The sequence below is a fragment of the Cnephaeus nilssonii genome (assembly GCF_951640355.1).
Source record: "Cnephaeus nilssonii genome assembly, chromosome: 2".
Classification (NCBI taxonomy): Eukaryota; Metazoa; Chordata; class Mammalia; order Chiroptera; family Vespertilionidae; genus Cnephaeus; species Cnephaeus nilssonii.
The window spans coordinates 71,783,798-71,800,190 of record NC_137073.1 but is presented as its reverse complement, the minus strand read 5'-3'; the positions used below and the strand labels follow the sequence as shown (position 1 = coordinate 71,800,190).

Here is a 16,393-nt window from a genome sequence, read left to right as displayed (position 1 = left end):
TGTTTGCCTGTTACCAGAGAAAAGTATTTCAGTGGACTTACTTTTATTTATAATATTCAGTTTGAAGACCTATTTGAACGATCTTTAAATAGAAAGAGGAGATCACCCCCAAATACTATAGAATTCTTCCTGGGAATGATATTGTTTACTACTCCGTGGAGTAGCTGGATTAGTTGGTTTTATAAGTTAGTACTAGTTTTTAGATGGCATTTTCAGTTATGTATCACAAGTCTTAAAATGGTGGATACTTTGAATGGATTTAATGAATGGTTAAATGTGCAGGAATAGTAGTTTAAGGTTTATGGAAATGTCATTATTTTATATAGGACCTTCGAAATTACCAGTATACCTTGCATAATATAGATCAGCTAATGATTCATATGGAAATGGGGAAGAGCTGCATAAAAATACCTCGGAAAAAATACAACGATGTAAGTATAATTGCTTCATTAAAATTTTGAAGATAATTATTGAACATTGGATTTCCTTAGAAGTATGTCAATTAAATGTTTGTTTTGAATCAGACTATCTAATATATAATGGCAAAATATATTATTTTTGAAGTTTTAGATTTGCTTTCTAACAAGGCTTTTGTTTAATTCTATTCATCTTTTTCTTTCTTTCTTTTTTTTTTTTTTTTTTTACTGTTTTATGCATCGAGGTGATTTTATCTTAATACATTTGTTTCTATCACATTCTTGGGGGTTTTCCAGACCAAAGTTTGAGATTTATGAAGCTGGTCAGAAATGTGACTCTTTGAATTAGTGTAACTAATAAAGGCATGAAATAGTAAAAGTGTTTCTAAATGAGTGTTGTTTTTTCCCTAGGTAATGAAAGTAATAAATTCTTCTAATGAGCATGTCATTAGCATTGGAGCTAGTTTTAGTACAGAAGCAGATTCTCATCTAGTCTGTGTACAGAATGATGGAGTTTATCAGACACAGGCCAACAGTGCCACTGGCCACCCTAGAAAAGGTGAGTGTCAGTTCCTAGTGTTGATCCATTAAACCACCTCAATAAATAGAATTCTTTTCAAAGGGGAAATATATATATTTTACATGTTTGCTGAATTGACAGTGATAAAACATGCTTTAAAATTTTATCTACACAAACATATATGTATATGAATATATTGATTTCAGAGATAAAGGGAGAGGGAGATAGCAACATCAATGATGAGAGGGAATCATTGATCAGCTGCCTCCTGCATACCCCCTGCTGGGGATTGAACCTGCATGTGCTCTGAATTGAACCATGACCTCCTGGTTCATAGGCTGATGCTCAACAATTGAGCCACTCCTACGAGGCAACACACAAAAATATTTTAAAATTGCTTCTGATTTCTGTTTTTCTTTTAGGCTACATTAGGTTTAAAGACTTGGAACACTGTACAGATATTCAGGCTTAGTATGTTCCATATGGTGAGAGTATTTCCCCCCACCCCTCACCCCCCAGTTATTTGTCTCTTGAATGAGATTTTTTCACCTTTACATGCGTTTTGCTCCAACTCTCTTAATTAAGGAGAGCACAGGATAGATAAGAATGTAGAATAATTTATAAAACTGAAGTGGTTAGGGATATAAAAATGATAAAGGTGGTAGAGTACATAGCAGGTCTGAGTGACATGACTCTCAGTTCTGGTTGAATGACCTCAGTGACTGCTAGATTACCAAACCCGTGCAGTAGAGAGCCTAACCAATGGAAAGTTATGTGGAAGTACGTATTCCATAAAAATAATACATTATTATAAAATAACAAATTTAAAATATTCTAACATCTGTCAGCTAATACAGTTTTTCTTCTATTATAAAAGTAATTTATACTCATTTGTAATAAGCTTGGAAAATATGTTTTTAAAAGTAGCAAAAGAGCCAAAACTGATTTGGCTCAGTGGATAGAGCGTTGGCCTGCGGACTGAAAGATCCCAGGTTTGATTCTGGTTGAGGCCATGTACCTTGGATGTGGGCACATCCCCAGTAGGGGGTGTGCAGGAGGCAGCTGATCGATGTTTCTCTCTCATCGATGTTTCTAACTCCCATCGATGTTTCTAACTCTCTATCCCTCTCCCTTCTGCTCTGTAAAAAATCAATAAAATATATATTTTTTTAAAAAGTAGCAAAAGAAGAAAAAAGTAGTAAAAGAAAAAAGTGCCAATATATAGCCATTGTTGATATTTTTACTGTATTTCCTTTTTATATTAATATCTGTGTTAAATAGATTATATAATACTGGATATTTATACTTTTGTATTGTGTTGTTTTCACTTAACATGTCACTGATATTTTTAACATTAAAATTTAACAACTATTTAATATTTATTGAATAGGTATACTATATTTATGTGGTGTAAGTTCAAAAGATATAAATATTTATAGTACAAAGTCTCTTTTTCCTTGACCCTCAGGCTACCCTCTGCTCCACCCCATAGGCAACCAAACCAGTATTTTCAGTTTCAGTATGTACATCTTTTTCTGAGACATTTGTTAAATAAGTCATTTGTTCCAGACTACACCTTGCTTTTTCTTTTGTTAACATACTTTGGACATTATTCTATATTAGTATATAAAGAATTTTCACATTCTACATAACTTTCCACTTTACTAGTATATGTGTACTTAATTTAATTGTCCTTTATATTGGTGGAGATAACTTTTACCAGTCCTTAGCTATTTATAAAATAATAGAGGCCTGGTGCACGAAATTCATGCTCTCAGGGGGCGGGGGGGTTCTTCAGCCCTGCCTTTGCCCTCTTGCAGTCCTGGAGCCCTCGGGGGATGTCTGACTGCCAGCTTAGTCTTGCTCCCCGCAGGTAGTGGACCTAAGCTGTCAGTCGGACATTCTTAGCGCTGCCGTGGAAGCGGGAGAGGCTCCCGCCACCGCTGCTGCGCTCGCCAGTCGTGAGCCTGGCTTCTGGTTGAGTGGCGCTCCCCCTGTGGGAGCACACTGACCACTAAGGAGCAACTCCTGGGTTGAGTGTCTGCCCCCTGGTGGTCAGTTTGTGTCATAGCAACCGGTCATTCCACCATTCAGTTGATTTGAATATTAGCCTTTTATTATATAGAATACTATGAATACCATTGTATCCATACCATTAATTTCTGAAAATGGAATCCTATCTAATAAAGAGGGAATATGCTAATTGACTGTCACACCCTCACAAAGATGACGGCGCCCGCAGCCAATAAGGAGGGAATATGCTAATTGTTGCCATGCCCTCAAAGATGGCAGCACCCACAGCCACAAGATAGCAGCACCCAGTCCCCTCAGCCCCACCGGGGTGGCAGGCATGCAGCACGGCCGGGCCCGCCCCCAGGCGGGACTGGCTGCTTTGCGCGCCTACCTCCAGAGTACCCCAGTCCCCTCAGCCCCCCAGCCACCCAAGGCCCATCTGAAGCGCAGGCAAGCCTCAGATGGTGGCTGCCCAGATGCCCAGGGCCAGCCTGAGGCACAGGCAAGCCTTGGATGGCGGCTGCACAGTGACACCCGAGGAGCAGGCAAGCCTCGGATGGTGGCTGCCCAGCCATCCAGGGCCGGCCCAAGGTACAGGCAAGCCACCGATGATGGCTGCCAAGCCACCCAGGGCTGGCCCAAGGTGCAGACAAGCCTCGGACCGTGAGAGGGGGGCAGGCCGGGCTGAGGGACCCCCCGCCCCTCCAGTGCATGCATTTTCATGCACCAGGCCTCTAGTTGGTACATAAAAGAATACATGTATTTGTAATTTTAGTCGATAATCATCAAGTCCACAGGCCGATGCTCTATCTCCTGAGCCAAACCGGCTAGGGCAACACAAACATTTGAATTAATATGACTGTCCATCAATTATTAGATACAACCATTAACTTACTTGTATGCAATATTTTTCTTATTTATTTATTAGCTTTCTAATTTAAGTGGTGTGGGCATGACATTTATCAGGTACTTAAAATGTGCCATGCTCCACATTATATATTTAACAAATGTCATATAACATAAAATAGAGCAGGTTAAAACATAATTGTTGTATTTTTTTTTTATCAGTGACAGGTGCAAGTTTTGTAGTATTCAATGGAGCTCTAAAATCATCTTCAGGATTTCTTGCTAAGTCCAGCATAGTTGAAGGTAGGAGTTTCATCTTTAAGATTGTTTTAATGTAAAGGTGTAAAGATTTCTTTTTGAAACTGTATTTGATATTCATGTAAAAGGATATATGTAAATTATAAGTCATATTCTCCATAGTACCACAAATTTCTTTTTGAAACTATATTTGATATTCATGTAAAAGGATATATGTAAATTATAAGTCATAAACTCCATAGTACCACTTCTGTGAAATCATTCTGCAGCCCCAAAACATGATCAATATTTGGATCTATTTACACCTTCTTCCTTCTCTGTCCAAAAATTAACTACCAGACTAAATATTGTTTATCATCCTCTTGCTTAATTTTTTTACACTGTATAAAAATATGCCTAAACAATATATTGTTTATGTTTATTTGGGAGATTTATAAAAATGATATCATTCTTTACACAGTCTTATAGAGCTTACTATTTTCATGCAATGTTATGTCTCTAAAATTTATCCATGTTGTTGCCAGCAACTATGGCGTATTTTCACTGTTATTAAATACTAGAGGCCTGGTGCATGAAATTCGTGCACTGGGTCGGGGTGTCCCTCAGCCCAGCCTGCACCCTCTCCAATCTGGGACTCCTCAAGGGATGTCCGACTGCCCGTTTTGTATCTTTTTCTGATTTATAGTTAAATATTTTTTATAAATTGTAGATTTCCTACACCATTTTATAGTGTATTTTTAATAGAAAGTCTTCATTTTAATACAATGTAATTTATTAATCTTTTATGGTTAATGTTTTTTATTTAAGAAATCTTTCCATCCTGTGTTAAAAATATGTTCTCCTGTTTTCCAAAAGATTTAAAGCTCTCCCTTTAATATGCATGTGTCAGATAGGGACCCATTGGCATTTTTCTGCATTTGAATAGGAATTGGTCTAGCATCAGTGATTCAGTTCTCCCAATGAGAGAGGTTTTTTACTCACACCAAATGTATGGGTTTTTTCCCTCACATCAGTTAATTTTCTAGTTCTCTGACACCAACTGGGTGTCTAACAATTCAATTCTGACATTAACCACCCAGAGTTAGCACAGACCCCATAGGTTAAAGCAGGCGTCCTCAAACTACGGCCCGCGGGCCACATGCGGGTGTTTTTGCTGTTTTGTTTTTTTACTTCAAAATAAGATATGTGCAGTGTGCATAGGAATTTGTTCATAGTTTTTTTGTGTTTTTTTAAATTTTTATTATTATTATTTCATTTCTTTATTGATTAAGGTATCACATATTTGTCCTCGTCCCCCCATTCCCATCCCACACCATAGTTTTTTTTAAACTATAGTCTGGCCCTCCAACGGTCTGAGGGACAGTGAACTGGCCCCCTGTTTAAAAAGTTTGAGGACACCTGGGTTAAGGGATCAGTCCCACAAGACTGCCCCCCACTTCAGATACCAGTTAGAAGTCTAGGGCTTCTTATACTTCTAACTGGCTATAAATCAGAGGACCCCACTACCTCTTCCTCAGGTTCAAACATTTCCTAGAATAGCTTACAGAACTCAGAAAACACTTTATTTATGTTTACTGGTTTATAATAAAGCATTTATAAAGGATATAACTTCAGAACAACCAAATGGAAGATAAGCACAGGGCATAGTATGGGGAAAGGGTCATGGAGATTCCATGCCCTCTCCAGGTGTACCACCACCCTTCCTTCACATCACCCTTCTAACATCTTGATGTGTTCCCCAACATGAAGCTCCATGAACCCTGATATTTGTGGATTTTTGTAGAAGTCTCATTATGTAGGCATGCTTAAGTAATCGGCTATTGCTAATTGAACTCAACCTCCAGCGCTCTTCCCCAGTTCTAGTCCAAGGACGCAAAGTGACCCTTACACAAAGTCTTTTGGTGCCCCTTCTTAGTGTCTTGACCTCAGATTCAAGGACTCTCCAGTCTGTTATTTCTGGCTTTTTAAGCCAGTAGGACCATTGTAGCTTAATGGATCACCATGTAGACATTGTCCCAAGACTTTGCCTGGGCAATTGTGGGCTCATTTGTTGAATTTTCCTATAGGGATCACGGTATTGCATTTCCTACTGTCTACTACTGAAACAGTTGCCTCATACATTTTGTCTAGTTTTATGGTTGGTTATTATGAAAGAGCTAGTTTGGTATCACAGCCAGAAGTGGAAAATTTTTAACCATTCACTTAAAAAAATTTATTTACCATTAAAAAATGAATCCTTAACTTTGTGAAATAGTTTTATTTCCTAATAGAAAACAATGATTAAAATGATTTAACAGATGATTAAAAAAATTTGCAAAGAATAAAATACATTTGTATTTTGGTATAAATTTTATGGCTTAGACATATAAATTGATACTTAGTAAAATAAATATGAAACATAACTCATTTTCAGATGGCTTAATGGTGCAAATAACTCCAGAGACCATGGATGGCTTGCGGCTAGCTCTACGAGAACAAAAAGACTTTAAGATTACATGTGGGAAAGTTGATGCTGTAGACCTGAGAGAATATGTGGACATCTGCTGGGTAGATCCTGAAGAAAAAGGAAACAAAGGGTAGGAACTTTTTGCTACTAAAATGTAATTGATTTGATGGAAAAGGGAAGGATAAAAACATCTTGTTAATAAAATTTTTTTATGAATATAGAATTATACCATGAATTTCAGTGCTTATACTTCAATTAATTAATTCAATCTGTTTTTTCAAACATATGCCTTACCAGCCTCATGTGTGTTTTCTTAGCCAGGATGCTGTCAGTTATTGAAGGGTGGTCATGGGAGGGGGCCAATGACAATATGTCCATTGTGTAGCAGTGTGGGCTTGATGCCAGGGCTGAGAAAGGCAAGACACTTTTTGTGTGGTAGGATACCTATTTTTGTCAAGTAAGTAAAGGATTCCCTTTGGATGTTTATTCTGTTTTTATACTGACTCACTGTAAATTCAAACAACTGAATTTAATAATATATACTTTAGAGGCCTTGCAAAATATTACTGCCATTCATTCCTTCCTCTTTTCAATTGTTTGTTTCTTTTCTTTTCTTTCTTTCTTTTTTTTTTTTTTTGCGAATCGCTAAGGATTTTGGAGCAAAGAAAGAAGAGGGCTAATGCTAAAGGATTCTAAAATAGATTTTTTAAAAAATTTCTGAGACAGCTTTTCTGTTAAAAGACTAAGATATTTTAAACCTCAGGAATGAACTGGGCATATGAAAAAGTAGATAAAATTTGCTACACATCAAGAAATCTTGGTAAATGAATATAAACTAGTTGTAATTATTTTATATGTAATTGAGATATCTTACTGCTGTTTTAAATTTATAGCTTTCATAATTTTTCTCCTTATTCCATTTATTCAAATCTAATAATTCATGTCATAAGAAGCACCGTAGGAGTAATAATTCTTTTGTATTTCATTTTATTCTATAGTATTATTAGTTCTGTGGATGGAATATCATTACAAGGATTTCCAAGTGAAAAAATAAAACTGGAAGCAGATTTTGAAACTGATGAGAAGATTGTAAAGTGTACTGAGGTAACTGCGGAAGAAAATGCCTTCCCTTTACATGCTGGATTTAGATATGGTTTTTGTTTTTTTAACTGGGAGATACTGCACTACACAGCTTCTGAATGTTTAAGTACAGCGTATTACACTTTTTACATTATATCTTGAGACACATATTTCTTACCAGACTTCCTTTTATAACACCAAATTTGGTTTTCCATAGTATTATTTATTTCAGGCTATTGTTTGATGGCACTGCCTGCCAGCTCACAGTTAAGTATTGGCAGCATTTCCATTTTTGTTTATAAAGAAATATATTGTTTGGTCATATTATTTTCATTTTTCTCTTATTTAACAAAAATTAAAAGATTTTGTTGACATCAATTTATAATCACATATACAAGTTATTTTTAAAAGTTTCTTTTATATTAAGAAGGGGACATGAAATTATAGACCTCTAAACCCTTAGTCTACCTCCATACTCACCCTCTCTCTACCTCCCAGGTCAGGCAATCAGTGTTACTTACTGTGTATGTATTCTTTGTGAATTTTATGCATGCACAAGATAGAAACTATAGAGGATATAGAAGTTATAGAACATTATTACTTTATTCAATCTTAACTTTATTAAAATGTCCTTATAGGATGGTTATCTTACAGGGTAGATTCATTAGTACCCTTCTCTAAACTGAGTTAACAAGGCTCTTGTTGCTACAGGCTAACTTTAGGCAAAAATAGCTAAGTCAGCCCTGACCAGTTTGGCTCAGTGGATAGAGCATCAGCCTGCGGACTGAAGGGCCCCGGGTTCGATTCCGGTCAAGGGCATGTACCTTGGTTGCGGGCACATCCCCAGTGGGGGGTGTGCAGGAGGCAGCTGATCGATGTTTCTCTCTCATCGATGTTTCTAACTCTCTATCCCTTTCCCTTCTTCTCTGTAAAAAATCAATAAAATATATTTTAAAAAATAGCTAAGTCATTTCCAAATTCCATAACCTTTCGTTTTAAGTTAACTTATATATAATATAGATCATGGTTTGTTTGTGTGTGTAGATCATGGTGTGTGTGTGTGTGCATGTGTAATGCTCATATATAAATTGCTCTTAAGCTAATGAATTCATGGCACTAGCATTAGAATTTTATTAATAATGTTGAAATGAAAGTAGCAATTGTTGCATTTTTAAATCATGACTTGTTTCCTAATTTCAGGTGTTCTACTTTCTAAAGGGCCAGGATGTATCTATTTCAGCAACTCGTTACCAGTTTGCAAAAGAAATAGCCATGGCTTGTAGTGCTGCACTGTGCCCTCACCTGAAAACTTTAAAGAGCAATGGGATGAATAAAATTGGCCTTAGAGTTTCCATTGACACTGATATGGTGAGTCATGTTTTTGCGATGTATTTTTTAAATAAATTTATCATATATTAAAATAATCAAAAGCTGTTTCTTTAACCTTTTATTTTGGGATGAATGAAGACAATGGAAATTTGTTGAACATCAGTTTGTGCACACATTTCATGTACATTATCTCCTTTATCCTCCACAATGGGTCAACAAACTTTTTTTTGTAAAAGGCTACACAGTAAATATTTTTGGCATTGTGGGCTGAATGATTTCTTTCACAACTACTCAATTCTTCTATTATAGTGCAGAAGCAGCCGTAGATAGAATGTGAACTAATAGGCTCGGCTTTGTTCCAATGAAACTTTGTTATAAAAAACAGTGGGCCGACTGGCTCTCAGGCCATTGTTTGCTGACCCCCTGCTCCACAACAATCCTTCTTTTTTTCAATTTATTATTCTGAATAGAGTCTATATTCAAATGATTTAAACTTACTCTAAAAGTGTATGCATAGCAGCACAACTTCATTGGACATTTCCAGAATACAGCATTCCTATTGTAGTCTATGTAATTGGCACCTTAATTCCTGGCTACAATGTAAATGATGCCCAGTAGATTAATAGACTTGGAAAGATCTCCTTCCATCCTTAACTCCAAACCCTTTTATCCACCTCAATACTCCCTCTTATTCTTCCTGGTGAGACAATCAAGTGACACCCATTTTTATGTATTCTTTGTGATTTTATAGCATGTACAAGCAAGTAAGTGTGTGACCTTTTCATTTCCCCTTTTATACTGTATTTTTTTTACCTTGCTTCTTTAACTTAATGTTCCTTAAGAGAGATTTCACATTACCACATATTCTTTTTAAGTTGCATAGTAGTAGTTTATTATATAAGTGTACTCTTATTTAACTAACTAGAGGCCCGGTGCATGAAAAATTCATGCACTGGAGCAGGGGGTCTCTCAGCCCGCCTGCCCCCTCTCACAGTCCAGGAGCCCTCAGGGGCAGGAGGCAACCCAGCAATCAGGGGAAAGCAACATCCCCATCACACCTCTGCTGCTGCCACTGCTGGCAGCACAAGCCTCGGCCAGCCCTGGTTACCTAAGCCTCGGGCGGCCCTGGGCGGCTGGGCAGCCGCCATCTGAGGCTTGCCTTTGCCTTGGGCTGGCCTGGGGGGCTGGGGGGCTGAGGGCGGGTCCAGCCGCACCATGCGCCTGCGACCCCTCCCCCCGCCCCTTGCGGTGCTGAAAGGACTGGGGGACTCCGGCGGGGCTGAGGGGACTGGGCACCGCCATCTTTGTGATGGTGTGATGGTCAATTTGCATATTCCCTCTTTATTAGATAGGAATCTTATACATTTTTGATATGTACTGATTGATATTTAGATTATCCACAATATTTTGCCTTTGTGTAAGTGTGAGTATATCAGAAACATTCTTAGAATTGTCTGGTCCGAAAATGTACTCAATAGGTATTACCATACTGTTTAAAATAGACGTTATACCAATTTATATTTCTACCATAATTTGTGAGTGTTTTTTCCCCCCACATACTTATCAAAGCAGTATGTAATCAAACTTTTGAACTTTACCAATTTGATAGGTAAAAAATAGTACTCCAGTATTATTGTAATGCACATTTCTGTTCCCAACATCCAACATAATAAATTTCAAAGCAGTTTCTTCTTTAGAATGGTTTATTTAAACATGAATGAGTTCAAATGCTGAAGATTTACTTCAGTGAAGATGTGTTATACTCAGAGTTCTTATTGGAAAGAACTTATATTTTCATCTCACTGTTAAAAGTTCCTTTTTCAAGGAAATGTCTGACATTTGTGTGTTATTTGAGTAAGCACTGTTACTATTTCTTTAGGCAAATTAAAATATAATTTTCATCAGCAACACTGAATTCAAATATTAAATATTATGCAACAACAAATTAAAAATATTTTGAAGAAGATTATTTTTATCAATACCATGGGGTTTGCGTTTAAGTCATGTTGGTAATCATTCAAAATCTAGCCCTTCAACATGTTTACATGTTCATTGAGAAGAAACTTAAAATATGAATTACTGGCAATTTTTTTATTTTAATGATATATGTGGGAGGAACAATTACAATTTATGTGATAGATGGATAAAAGAAATATAGGAGAATATTTTATGAATAAAATGTCAATTATTTTCTTAACATGCTTAAACTGGATGATATTTGTAGTTTAATTATTTTACATTCATCTGCTGAGCTAAACAAGATTGCTTTCTAGGGTTGACTTAAAGATTATTATTATTTTTTCCAGGTTGAATTTCAGGCAGGATCTGAAGGCCGACTTCTTCCTCAGCATTATCTAAATGATCTTGATAGTGCTTTAATACCTGTGATCCATGGCGGAACCTCCAACTCTACTAGTTTACCATTAGAAATAGAATTAGTATTTTTCATTATAGAAAATCTTTTTTAGTGAAAAGATATTAGTGAATCATATTATTTATATTGCAAACTGATTTGTTAAAACTAACTCCAGCACTAAACTTAACATGCCACGAACACTAAAAGTAAATATGTTTAATGTTTGAAACACAGAAGTTTTGCTTTAAAGGCAGGAATGATCTTTTTAAAATCATTAGCACAATTTCAATCTCTAAAAACTTATGCGATCCAGTTTTTGAAGATTTACACTTAATAAAAATACTAAAAAGACAAGGATTACTTCTGTCTTCAAGAAATTTGTAGCATTTATTGTGTTATTTAAATGCTATGCCAAGGTATCTGCACTTAGTAATACCTCTTTATGCCAAGATCGATTTTAATGAAGGCTCTTTTTCAGATGTAACCTCATAAAGGGGAATATCTGTTTTCTGTATATGCCAGTTAGATTACTTTCTAAAGTGTTAAAAATATACTTCAATGGCGCAGACCAGTTTCCATATTAGACTTAATATGATGTTCTTTGAATAAGGCAGACAACTTATTTGTATAATTGGAGTGGAGACCTACCTCCGTGACTAGATAAACTCTTATTGTTTGGATTAAAATCAGAATTTTCCCTTTTTCTTCTCAAATTATTCCATATATGGTTTTCTCTTGATTAAATGGGTATTCTTAAAATAATTGTGGGTGCTTCAGGATTCTGTGCTTCTATATTTAAGTATATTGTTTTTATAGTGAGAACATGTGATTTGGTATGTGTTTTATAAATCTTTAATAATTTATAAATAGGCAATATTTTTGTATTGCACTATATTATTTTTCCTCTTTTCTTTCCAAAGTATACCATTATATTTGCCACTTATATAAAAAGTGATTGACGACAGGCCAGATGACCCTTGAAATAGTCATTATGTAGCAATAAAATGAAGCATGAAACAGATTTTTATTACTTTGCCTTTAAACCTTAGAAGTTTCTTGGCAAGTCTACATATTTTCATTGACACTAATATATTTATTATAAACTTTAATGAACTAATTACTTTTGCATATTTTAAATTCTTTATATGGTAATTATTTTTTATAACAGAATATTAACATAAGTTAAATTCTATGTATTTAAAACTATTACAGAACTTTCCTCTTTACTTCAAACAGCAAAATAAGAAATGTTGTGTTAAAAAAGAGAGTAATGAGTATATTTTTAGTTAGTCCTGTCATTTAAGTTATAAAATATAATCATATTTTGATGCTTTTTTTATTCTTAAGTGAAATATATATGTTTTTATATAAAAAACTTGTATATCTCAAGAAAAAGAAATTACACTAAAGAGCCCTGTTTTAAGAAAAATATTTAGGAAGTATCTTAACTTGAAGACCAAAAAACGGTTATAACTCAGGAACTGAGAGGTCTTGGGTTAGGAGAGGTTAAGAATTTTAATCAGATTGGTCATATGGTTCCTACTAAATCACATTTGTAGTACTAGCCAAAGACAGTATAGAGGAGAGTATCAGTCGTATGGAAGTAGCTGCTTCAAAAACAGTGTGAAATGTTGTAAATATTAAATAAAATGATAACACATAACTTGTGAAATTAGTTGCAATAGTATAAGGTAAAAGCAATCACATATCAAACTCAATTTATGTTTTCTTTATATAGTGTGTTTATTTTGCAATATAACTTATTGCACAATCTATGAATACTGAATTTAAAATAAATGGTGGAGGGCTCTTCCATGATGGGATAGCTTTTGATTTGTTTTTTGAAAAAATCTACATTTCATAAAAATTGGAATTATGTGCCTTTGGAGGCATCTTTTAAAGTATTCTTTGTAGTCCTAGCTGGTTTGGTTCAGTGAATAGAGCGTCAGCCTGTGAACCAAAGAGTCCCGGGTTAGATTCCAGTCAAGGGCACGTACCTTGGTTGCAAGCTCCTCCCGGGGCCCGGGACTTGGTCGGGGCTCCTGCAGGAGGTAACCAATCGATGTGTATCTCTCACATCGATGTTTCTGTCTTCCCCCTTTCCCTTCCACTCTCTCTAAAAATCAATGGAAAAATATCATCTGGTGAGGATAAAAAGAAAGTAAATAAAGTATTCTTTGTAGAGTATGTCTCTGAATGCATTTGTTGCTTATTTTGGTCATGTTCTTCATATTGGTACTTAAAACTTTAAAGGTGAAAAAATAGAAATGGTTCTTTGTACTCAGTCTGCAATTATGTTTTTTTGGTCTTATGCCTTTTAATACTACTCTCTTTATCTGAATTTTGAAATGTGAAATAAAATCTAGCTCATTGTTTTATGCAGCCATTGAACAAACTTTGCATATATATTCTTGCTATCTGCAGAGCACTTTATTAGCCTTCACTGGTTGAAAGATGAATAAATAGTTCTTTCCCTCTTGGAGCTGAATGTGTGAAGCAGATCATTAACAAAGTTAAAGTAATTGCTGTAATAGAAATATAGATCTAGTCTAGGTGGTTGGAAAACAACCCAGGAGGATAACCATATCAATAATGAGAAGGCAACCTGAGAACCTATTAGATGGTGGGCACTAAACTTGTCTAGGCAAGAATTGAAAATCTAAAAAGTAATATGTAAAAAGACCAAACTTTCCCTCATAAGGCAATTTACTTTAAAGAGTCTTTTGTGCCCTAGCTGGTTTGGCTCAGTGGATAGAGCATCGGCCTGTGGACCTAAGGGTCAAGGGTTCAATTCCAGTCAAGGCTATGTACCTTGGTTGAAGGGTCCTCCCTGGCCCTGGAACCCTGGTCAGGGCTCCTGCAGGAGGTAACCAATTGATGTGTTTCTCTCACATCGATATTTCTCTGTCTTTCCCTCTCTCGTCCACACTCTCTAAAAAAAAAAAAAAAAAGTCAATGGAAAAATATCCTTGGGTGAGGATTAAAATAGTCTTTTGTGTTGTGTGAATATCTTACCTTATAATTTAATTATTATAAAAGTAGTAGCCTGACATGGTATCTCAAATGCCCAAGTTTATAACAGCTTGGATTTAGATACCGTTTTATAAGTAAACTAGAGGCTCAGTGCATGAAAATTCATGCATTAGAGGGGGGATCCCTCAGCCCGGCCTGCCCCCTCTCACAGTCCAGGAGCCCTCAGGGGCGGGAGGCAACCCGGCGATCAGGGGAAGGTGATGCCCCCATCACACCTCTGCTGCTGCCACTGCTGGCAGCACAAGCTTCGGCCAGCCCTGGTTACCTGAGCCTCGGGCGGCCCTGGGCGGCTGGGCAGCCGCCATCCGAGGCTTGCCTGCACCTCGGGCATCGGCTAGGCAGCCGCCGCCATCCGAGGCTTGCCTGCGCCTCAGGTGTTGGCTGGGCAGCCCCCATCCAAGGCTTGCCTGCGCCTCGGGCATCGGCTAGGCAGCCACCATCCGAGGCTTGCCTGCGCCTTGGGCCAGCCCTGGGTGGCTAGGCAGCTGACATCCAAGGCTTGCCTGCGCCTCGGGCTGGCCCTGGGCGGCTGGAGGTCTGAGGGGACTCTGGAGGCAGGCGCGTGGAGTGGCCGGACACGCCTGGGGGCGGGCCCAGCCATGCCGTGCACATGCCATCCCCTTGGGACTGAGGGGAATGGCGCCAACATCTTGTGGCTGTGGGCGCTGACATCTTTGAGGGCGTGGCTGTCAATTAGCATATTCCCTCCTTATTGGCTGTGGGCACCTCCATATTTGTGAGGGCATGATGGTCAATTAGCATATCCCCTCTATTAGATAGGATAACAGAGCTTTTTTTTAATAGCAAGCATAAATTTACTCATATTTTTAAACAATATATCTTTTTTAAATTTCTTTATTAAGGTACTAGAGGCCCAGTGCATGATTTAATCATGCACCTGGTGTACCAGCTGGCTGTCTGTCCGCTGGTGCCCCAGGCCTTCCGAAAGCCTCCCGCGCGGCAGAGGCTTTCGAAAGGCCTTGCGCCGGCGCAGACAGACAGACAGCTCCCCCGCTTTGGCTTTTGATCGCGGGGGAGCCGGCTGTCTGTCTGTCCGCCGGTGCCCCAGGCCTTCCGAAAGCCTCCAGCGCCGCGGAGGCTTTCGGAAGGCCTTGCGCCGGCGCAGACAGACAGACAGCTCCCCCGCTTTGGCTTTTGATCGCGGGGGAGCCGGCTGTCTGTCCGCCGGTGCCCCAGGCCTTCCGAAAGCCTCCGGGGCAGCCATGACACAGACGCTGAGCTCGTGGCGCCACTGGCGCCGCGAGCTCAGTGTCCTGCTGGCCCAATCAGCTACCCCGGCCACCCTGAGTCCCGCCCCCTGCGCCTCCTGCTGGCCCAATCGTGGGCGTAGCGGAGTGATGGTAATTTACATATTACCATTTTATTACGTAGGATTACATATTTGTCCTCATCCCCCCATTACTTAAACAATATATCTTGAAATAAACTATAAACCTCCAAACCATGCTAGGTTTTAATTTTTCTTTGTGATTAAAAAAGTGTTCCATATATGTACGATTCACATACAGAAAAAACTTATCAATGTAAGTTTTACTTCCCACCTTGTACCAGTATGCATATACCTTGTTCTTCCCACTCTTCATACTCAACAGGTAATCATTTTTGTTAGTTTCTTGTGTATCTGCCTAAGTTTTGGTGCAGTAATAGCAAATACCTATGTATATATATTTTTTCTCCATATATTTTTTAATCTTCACCAAAGGTTATGTTTTTATTGATTTGAGAGAGAGAGTGGAAGGGGGGAGAGAGATTGACATGGATGTGAGAAAGAAACATTGATAGGTTACCTCCTGTACACATCCCAGCCAGGGATCGAACCTGCAACCTTTTTTGTGTAAGGCACGATGCTCCAACCAACTGAGCCAGCTGACCAGGGCTCCCTTCATTTTTTTATACAAATGTAGCATACTATTTATACTGAAGAATACAATTTCAATTATACTTCAATTATTTTGAATTATGTGGTTTATATTTAGAATCTTAAGACTGCATTGCTTCTCACTTTTACTCAGTAATTGATAAAAGCATATAATTGTAGAAAGGCAAGAAAGTCCATTATTGAAATTATAACTGTA

General features: G+C 37.7%; 1 protein-coding gene across 1 annotated transcript in view; it reads left to right on the top strand.

Annotated features, from left to right (window-relative positions):
- ZFYVE16 (zinc finger FYVE-type containing 16) overlaps nucleotides 1-15,112 on the top strand; it is a 49,623-nt gene extending 34,511 nt beyond the window's left edge. The window contains exons 12-18 of the mRNA XM_079791746.1: nucleotides 327-431; nucleotides 828-975; nucleotides 4,018-4,098; nucleotides 6,467-6,629; nucleotides 7,498-7,603; nucleotides 8,780-8,947; nucleotides 11,215-15,112. Coding sequence (XP_079647872.1) covers nucleotides 327-431; nucleotides 828-975; nucleotides 4,018-4,098; nucleotides 6,467-6,629; nucleotides 7,498-7,603; nucleotides 8,780-8,947; nucleotides 11,215-11,376 — 933 coding nt within the window. The 3' untranslated portion in view covers nucleotides 11,377-15,112. The remainder of the gene's footprint in view (nucleotides 1-326; nucleotides 432-827; nucleotides 976-4,017; nucleotides 4,099-6,466; nucleotides 6,630-7,497; nucleotides 7,604-8,779; nucleotides 8,948-11,214) is intronic.
- Nucleotides 15,113-16,393: the final 1,281 nt, after the last annotated feature.